Source organism: Charadrius vociferus, unplaced genomic scaffold (genome assembly GCF_000708025.1).
Source record: "Charadrius vociferus isolate BGI_N301 unplaced genomic scaffold, ASM70802v2 scaffold14, whole genome shotgun sequence".
Lineage (NCBI taxonomy): Eukaryota > Metazoa > Chordata > Aves > Charadriiformes > Charadriidae > Charadrius > Charadrius vociferus.
This window is the reverse complement of record NW_009648876.1, coordinates 1,555,597-1,564,308: the sequence shown is the minus strand read 5'-3', so window position 1 is coordinate 1,564,308 and position 8,712 is coordinate 1,555,597. Positions and strand designations below refer to the sequence as shown.

Sequence of the window (8,712 nt, the reverse complement as noted above, 5' to 3'; positions counted from 1 at the left end):
TTGCCAGTAAATTGTGGCAATGGAATCATGGCAAGGGAACGCTGAGTAGCAAATAAGTGAGTTTAGTGTTTAAGAGGGCAACTGTGTTAACCAGAAGAAATGTGGAATCAGCCATATGAAGATGCAAATCCGCTTCTCCCGGGGAAGGAGAAAGAACTCCAGGTAGTAAAGCTTGAAATTCTTTGCATGGTGCTATTGAAATGATTCGCTTTGTCACAGTCATACTGGTTTTGTACAGCAATCCAGTATATATCCAACTTGTTCAGTTATTGGACTGAATTTTTTTGGTGTTTGTGGTAAGTCCTAAATGATCTGAACGTTTGGAAGCATAGGAAAGGAGTGTTGGAGTAAATTTAAATAGAAGGGCAAAATCCAAGGACACCAAGGGAACAAGTAGAATGGACAAGAGTCAGGAGTGTGAAGATAATGGTCTTAATTTTTTTGATATGTCAGTGGGTGTAATAGGATAATGGTACAGTAAGTACTGTAATCATAATGGGAATAGCCTAAAAATACAAAAATTGGTATGTCAGTGGAAGAGAAGTCAAACCAGAAATTCAGTTAAATGCTGTCCTGTTTTGTTTTGGGTTTTGCCGCATCTTTGCTCTAAATTCAGTTCTACCATTATGACCATGTAAATCTGCCAGATAATAATAGTTACGTGGAGAGCCATTAGGGGGCCATATGTATCCAACTTTTATTTATAGCCTGCAGGTTTTTTTTTTAAATAAATCAACTTGAAAAACCTTAGCTTTGCATATGTATATAGCCTGTGTAAGTATATAATCTTAATTTCTTTCCTTTGTTCACCTTTTAATGATTATATGTACATGTTGAAGGTTGCCATGATTGGATGGTGCACCATTTGCAGGGGCATTCTGGTACATAGCTCCTGGCCTCTGTGTCAAATGATGTATATTTAAGAATATTTGAATTCTTTACTATATTGTAATTCATTTTTCTGTCATCCATGAATTTCATAAATCTGTGTATTAATCAGTCTGTTGCAATCATTTTTCTACAGTTTTAACATTCAGTCAGTCAGTACTCAGGGTGAACATTCTCATGTGCAAAATACCAGAGATCAAGGCTCAGCTTACTGCTGTCACACAGATGTTGCACTGGGCAGACAAGCCCTAAATACAGTGTAATGGCAAAGGTGCTGTAAGCACAGATATGGATAAGACAAACTGGTAAGCTCGTTACACAGCACTGCGTTTATCTAGTCGCTTTGTTCCTAGGGCTTCAACTGGTTGCTTTAGGGGTAACTTTTCATATTGTGCTGTGTAGACATACCATCTGTTTAAACCTGAACAAACCATTTAGTCATTCTGTGCCTCAGTTTTTGCTTTTGAAAATGGGAGTAAGACTCCCTTATCTTAAATTAGTATTTCTGAGGTGTGAAAATGACAGGGAGAAAGGCCATTTAAGTATGGAGAGAACATTTACATTTAATGTATATATGATGTGATACAGGTGTTAAATTCACATACAAGAAATCTGGCAGAAGAGCAAGACTTTAGGCCTTGCTGAATCTTTGAACTACCTATGCTATGCCTTAGTAGGTAAGTTCAGGAAAGGAAAAATGTTAATTATTCATAATGCTTTGCTGTACCATAAAACTCGATTTATTGAGACTATAATTTGTTCAAGTTGCATGTAGTAGGAAAATATATCAGGAGTAATTAATTGTATTCAGGATGTGATGAGGTAGATATATCCACAGAGGACAATTGAAAACAGTAGCAGTGTGGTATTGATTGCCTTTCAGAGGGAAAAAAATCTTGTCCCATTTCTAAATGTTAACAATTCAGAGAGAAAAATTCCCACTTGGGAAGAATGCTTTCCAGGTTGCTTCATTGCCAGGTGTTTGACATTGAGTGGAGCCTTAGATGAATGAAGCTTATGGCAGCTTTTGGAAATGACCGACTCCGGGGAATCTCGGCTTCCTGCTGTGAAAGTTTCTATTTTCAAAGCACATCAGTTTCAGTGGGAATGTTCCAGTGGTCCCATATGCTACTTCTGACAGAGGGGGAAGTTTTTAACCTGAATATGAGACAGCTACTGAAGAGGTTCCCTTGCTGCTAACAAAATGAATTTCAATATGTTGCCAATGAACAAGCGGCATGTTCTCAACTGCTGGTGGAATTTAACTCCATCAATTATTAATGGAAATTTTGCTTTGTTTTCCTTTTTGCCTGTTCCCTTTTAACTCAGCTACCTGCTCCTGATAGGACTTTGTGTGTTCCAAAGCTGAAAAGGGAATCACCCAAACAGTATGATCGTTTGCTTTGAAACTCTTGCTGTATTTTCCTCCCCTCCCTCGTACGCTCTCTCCTTGACCTAGCAGCAGGAAGCCTTTGTCTGAGGTGTTCATCTGGAACAACTTTTCCACACTTGTTTTCATGTTCTGTTAGATTACAGGGCAGCAGGCCTACCTTTGAAGCTCCCTTCTCTTTTGTTTCTTTGCAGTGCACTCCAGTAATTAACTTTGTCCTTCTTTTATTTGTTCCAGTCAATCGCAGTCCACTCTGCTGAGCATCTTCTCCCAGGAGTACCAGGTTAGAAGTTTTCTCCTTTGTGAGGGTTGACAGGTGCCTAATTGAATGATGAATGTCCCTTTATTTCTTTGTAATTGAACTGCCAGCTTTCTGATTGGTTTGGAGGATGTTCCCTTTTCCACATCAAGCACCGCCTGAGTCTCAGTGGATGGCTGCCAAGCCTACCCATCCATCTGTCTAATAACATCTAGCCTTTGCTTATTTGGTGGACCTGTAATAAATTATGCTAAACCATTATTATTCTGACAATAATAATTTCCCTGTGTTGCGTGGTTCCATGTGCTAAATGTTTGCTGACTTGCACTGTCAGTGCTGCTTTCCATTGCTGACAGAGATGATGATAAATGACCATTGCCGGAGTGGCAGAAGGCAAGAGAGGCAGAAAATGGAGTCATTTATCATGAGATGACAGGTGTCAGTCAAGTGGCAAGTCTCTATGGAATTACTTTTTGTAGTTTTTCAAATAAGTTGTTTTTAAGCAATGTTCTTCCTGGTTAAAAATGCCAATTGAATTGTAAAACTAGAGCGCACCAGACTTAGATGGAATTGAATTGAGAGAAAATTAATACAAAGGTTGAAAGAGAGAACAAGTTTTTCTTTGCCCTCTGCAGCCTTCAGTAAACTTATTTAGATTCAATTATTGTGACCTTACTGGCTTTTACATATATGGTACATTGCGGTACAGTCTGAAGACGTTCAATTCACTAGGTAGATTGAATGTCATTTCTGTATAGAATCTAAAAACATAGTTCAGTTTATATATCAAAGTGTAGCCAAGGAATATGTGTTTGGGTAGTCATGATTTCTATGTTTTGAGCTATGACACATTTGTAAGACTCTGTTTGGATTTTTTTGTTTTTTCTAGAAACAAATCAAAAGAACACATGCCAAGCATCACACTGCTGAAGCTATTGAAACTTACTACCAAAGGTATGACCTCCCCACCCTGGTTAAGAGTATCATCAAAACTACTAATTGTTATGGCAATTATGGGTAAATTAGCTTATCAGCATATGAAGCTAATTTTGTAGAAAAATAAATAAAAAATTGGGACGAGGAATACAGAACGGTTCACTTAAAAATGTTTCTCAGTGAAAATGCAGGAAATTTTTCAGCTTTTGGTCAGTCCGATTACGAAAAGGTTTACTTCCTTGACTCTAAGTCAGGATAAGCAAATATTTTTTACAGTGTATGTGATAGCATTTATTCTATATTGCCTATAGTTTGTAATTACAGGATTTCTGAGTCAAGACTAATATTGATGATAACTTCCTTACAGTAAGGGAGCTTGTTCTGTTACAGTTGCTATTACTTTTTTTGTGTTGCATTACAAAAAGTTACATATTAAATTCATGTATTGCCAGTTAAAGCACTAATTTTTAGATCACTCCTGTTTTATCAACTGAAGTGTCAGAAGTAGCTGTTAAGGGAGGATGAAAACTCTTATGTCATTTTACAATATTTTACAATTGTTTGCATCTTAAGCTAATAAATTGTATTTGCTACACCTTAAGAGTTTGTCTGTTACTTCTATAGGCTCTACTAAAAATGTTGCAGTGACATAATTGGGGCATACTGATAACTGGTAAAGATATGCAATTAAAATATTACTTTGTAGACTGACATATCTGAGGAGCTTGCATGGCAAGTGAGTTCATACTTGTGATTATATATGTCTGATATTTATGCTTAATATTAATCTATATGAATCAGGAAAATAAACAAAAAGCCTTCATTTGTAAACAATTAGCTGTGCTTCCGCGAAGTCATATATTTAAAACCTAAGCACAGCCTGAATATATCAGACACTGGTTTAGATATCTAGTATGAATTGTGCTGTTTTGGAGGTTTGATTTGCTTTTCTTAGTAGTTGTGTTGTTCTGGACAAATTTGTGCTGGATCACATTGCACTTCTCCTAGTGTTCATTCTTGTTTAGGAAGAATATTGGCTTAAAATTTTGTTGCGTTAATAACCATGTGTATACAATACTATTAATTACTTTTCACTAGTACGGTTTCAGTGAAGTGCCCTCTGTTAATTGTAACTGCAAGGTAGATAACACTTTTCTTAGAACATATGTAAATCGTTTAAATCACTGTTAGGATGTGTTACTAGTTCCAACAACTTAAACCTGAAACATGGGACCAAATTTTGCTTTATGCAAAGCAGCAGTTGTACTGATGTCAGTAAGGTTGTAGGTATGATTAAGTTTGAGGTAGGAGGATTTGGTCTCCTGTCCTCTTCTGTACTGTCTGAAGTATGATAGCAGTACATAACTGATGCATTATGTATGAAGCTATACGGTGGTGGTAGGGAAAATCATTCTTTGTGCTATTTCTGGGTGTTTCATATTGCAAGTGTATTAACATGGCCGAATAAAATGCACATGTTTTAAAATCAGAGATGTTCTGGTTAATAGTTAGAAAACTCATCTCAATCCTGTTTTAGTAGATTTACTGTGTAGTATGCTTCATAAGCTACAGGGGCAGACTACTTGAGTCAGAAGCCAGTTTGAAATGCTTCAAGCATAAACATGACAAACATGTCTTCTCCTCTACTCTTTTGTAGCATCCATCTTACTGCTGTAAACCCCAGTCTGTGTGGTATGCTCCTTCCTATTCCCACCAACTCACAAGAAGATAATTGTGCTGCCATGGCTTTCCTAAGTCAGAAACTACCAATTTTTGAAGGTAGTCATTTCCAGTGGTCCCTGTTGGGAGCAAGTGGAAGTACAGTTGAGTGGAGTAGCTTCTGCTGCTCTGCTGAGACTTAGTAGTCTTAAATTTAGGCAAACACAAAGGCAAATTACAAGAAGGATCAGCAAGCTTTTCAGAACACTATTTCCATCAGCGTGTGAGACCTGTTAGCCCATAACGGAATTGCCAGTAGCATTAGAAATAATCTGCCAGAAAATTATTCAATTGTCAGCTGTAGCTTTGCTGTTTGATCAACTAGATGCATGTTTTAGAACATTAATCTCATATAAATCTTCCTGGTTGGGTATTTTGTTTATGATCTCTCCCTTTTTTTCTCTGTTATAAATTTGCAATGTTTAAATGTATATGAGGCATCTTGTTTTGTGGTTTTTTTATGCAGAATTGAAATAGGTAACAGCCAAAAGCTTTTATCATTTCCTTTACTCATTAAGCCTCAGAATAGAATAACTCGCAAACAAAATGCCCTCTAATCCTCTGCGAAGAGGTTTATGTAAAGGTGTTACACCCATTCCACAGAAAGGTAAAATGATAAAGAATTTTATTGACTAACTAATAAGCAGAAGAGTGGCTTCTGGTGGATAGATAACGATAGAGCTGGAAAGGCTGTGGCCTTCTAATGATGTCAGTAATGATGTGCTGTGCGAAAACAGATAGGATAAATGAGCAGGTTCAAATGTTGGTAACTATTGTTCTTTTCCACATGGCTGCAAAGCACAAAGTGGCTTCCAATAATATAGCTTATTCCCATCAACTCCTGAGAACAGGTTTTAGGCATTATTGAACTGTAAACATCAAACAGTGAAAGTACCAGAAGTGAGGAAGGCGATTGTGTGAAGCCATGGTCAGAAACGCCACTGTGTACCCATGTTGGTCTAATACCCTTAACTGGGAACATTAAGCCTTTGCCATTGATAGGATAATGACTTTCTATCACCCTTTATTGGATCCTATATATTTCTTCTTTTATTTTCCCTTTAGAATATTAATTTGATTGTTAGACTCTGATTGCACGAAAGTAAGCCTTTAGTATTTAAACTACTGCCCACTTGATAAAATTTTCATTAAATTTGAAAATTTATGGGTTTGTGCATAGTAGTGAATTGAATAGGATATAAAGTATGTCTTCATAGTTGCAAGTCATACGAAACCCAAAATCTTTATTGTGAATAACAGAGACTTATTTTTCTGTGATGCATCTTTAAGTAGCACAGATACAATTTTTGTTTGTCATTGAGCCAAAATTTTTTTAATTTCTTGATTTCTTGTGGTTTTTACTAGGGACTTAATTGAGATGGATATATCTTGCAGATGAATAGGAAACAAAGCTGGAGAGTTAGCGATTGTTTAAAATACACATTTCTTAAAAGATTTCCCATTAAATACTCTTGTACTGGGGTATCTTCCCCCAAATGAAAGAGATTCAGAAGGGTTACTAACATGTATAAGCTGGCCTCTTCTTGCCACTGCAGAATGACCTAGCTTTGTCTTGTCTAGGTACCTGAATGGGGTGATGAAAAATGCAGCTGCCCCTGTATTACTGGAGCTGGCCAATGAGGTAATCATCTTTACTTTTTTCTTTAATCTTCCAGTGTAAAACCTAAGGGGCATATCTATAGTGACTTTAGTGAGAAATGTAATTAACCTAAAAAAAATGGTTTCAAGGCACATTAGACATTTAAAATGGTTCCCCAGTCTGTTAGTACTTACAATAATTAGACAAAAAGCCCCATTTATTAATAAATCAGTTAGTGTAATTAGTCTCCTAACTTCAAGGCAAATGTGTAAGAAACTCTGAATTTGTATTTTGCTGGAAATTTCAGGCAGACCATAGGTCTTTAATGCACAAACTTAGTAAAAATTCCCACATCAATTAAATGGAGTTGCATCAGTTTTACTTATATTTGATTCCTTGTTTTTAATAACAAAATCAACCTAATATTTATTTTTTTTAAATAATAGGAAGGGTTAAAACAGTTCGTTTTCCTGACTCCGTTTATTTCTGTTCACACAAGTTGGAACATGGTTAATGAGAACTACTTAATATAAAGCAATTAAGCAGAATAAATTCTTCAGTATAGCCATTTCCTAGAGAAGCTGGTGTATGAAAAGTTCAGTACAGTTGCCATTAAAGTCTTGACAAATTTATTGATGCTGTTTATTAACTAGAATATGAATCTGCCTTGGGATGAAGGTGTTACTTGCATTAAAAACAGCTATCTAAAGCACTACCTTAAAGAAGATGTAAAAAGTTTGAAAGAGTGGCAGTGAGCCTCCTAAAAAAAAAAATGATGAAATATCTACCCCTTAAAATCTAAAATATTTATTTACAATAATAACAATACAGTAGCTGATACTCCTTGGAACTGCTTGTGCAACCCTCAAAGGGGTAGAATGAAATGTATGCTGTTTTGTGTTGCATTTTAATAGAAAATGTAAGAAGGCAGCAGAAAATGAGTGTTTGCATTAAAAATTATATGGCACTACGAACATTAAGTGTTGCAGTAGCAGCAAGTTCTACATGTTATATTAGTAAGAAAGGATGGTTTCTCTCTCATGTACATTGCTGCAGCCAGCAAATGAGCGATTACCTATCAATTACTAGAAGGTTTTAATGGTCTGTGAAGTGTCCACATATCCTGATCGTACAGTTAGCATAGAATAAAGGATTTATTTCATATTAGTGGTAATGTGTAGCTCCTTATTGTTTCTGGAAAAGACAAGCCTTAAGGTACTGAGAATCGAATGTACTTTTAATAAATAAGTATAATCTTATTAAGAATTTAGGTAAACAGCCCGATTCATGATATATCGCACCCGTATTATCTGGGAACTGTCATAAAAATATTTCAAGCACAAAGGAATATATCTGTTGCTGGTTCTTTGTATATTTTTTCCCATTGATTTAGGGACAATGCATATAATTTCTGACTCTAGTGAGCATGTCTTTGTTTATATTATACTAATGCATTTTTGCAATTCAGGGCAAAGATATCTGCAGTTCAGAAATAAATAAAAATTAAATCTAAGAGAAAGGGGAGATATACAAAGAACTTATCTGCTTCTGATTTCGTAGCAGCAGGTATATGAGAAAGCCAATGCATTTTGTGACTGCTGCCTAATGCATTAGGGAAATGTGGCAATAACCAGCACCAGATTACTGCTTCCAAACAATCAAGCTGCCATTTTTATATGATAGTTAATATTTAAATGACATACTCTTGCGTCTGCTGACAATTGATGTAATGGTAATGCTTTATGAGTCAATATATATTTAATCAGTGGAAACTGTAAAAATTGATGAGAAATATATAACATAGGTGTATTACAGTGCGTAGCAGCTCTGTTAAATAGGAAAAGCTCCATATTATTATCTTTTGGGGTTGGTTTTTTGCGGGTCGGTGAAAGTACTTTTAATTCTTTTTTTAAATTTTAT

At 35.8% G+C, this 8,712-nt stretch overlaps 1 protein-coding gene across 1 annotated transcript in view; it reads left to right on the top strand.

The window, feature by feature from the left end:
- Positions 1–1,548: 1,548 nt before the first annotated feature.
- LOC104288161 (chromosome unknown open reading frame, human C15orf41) overlaps positions 1,549–8,712 on the top strand; it is a 99,530-nt gene continuing 92,366 nt past the window's right edge. The window contains exons 1-4 of the mRNA XM_009886921.1: positions 1,549–1,565; positions 2,516–2,561; positions 3,427–3,491; positions 6,774–6,834. Coding sequence (XP_009885223.1) covers positions 1,549–1,565; positions 2,516–2,561; positions 3,427–3,491; positions 6,774–6,834 — 189 coding nt within the window. The remainder of the gene's footprint in view (positions 1,566–2,515; positions 2,562–3,426; positions 3,492–6,773; positions 6,835–8,712) is intronic.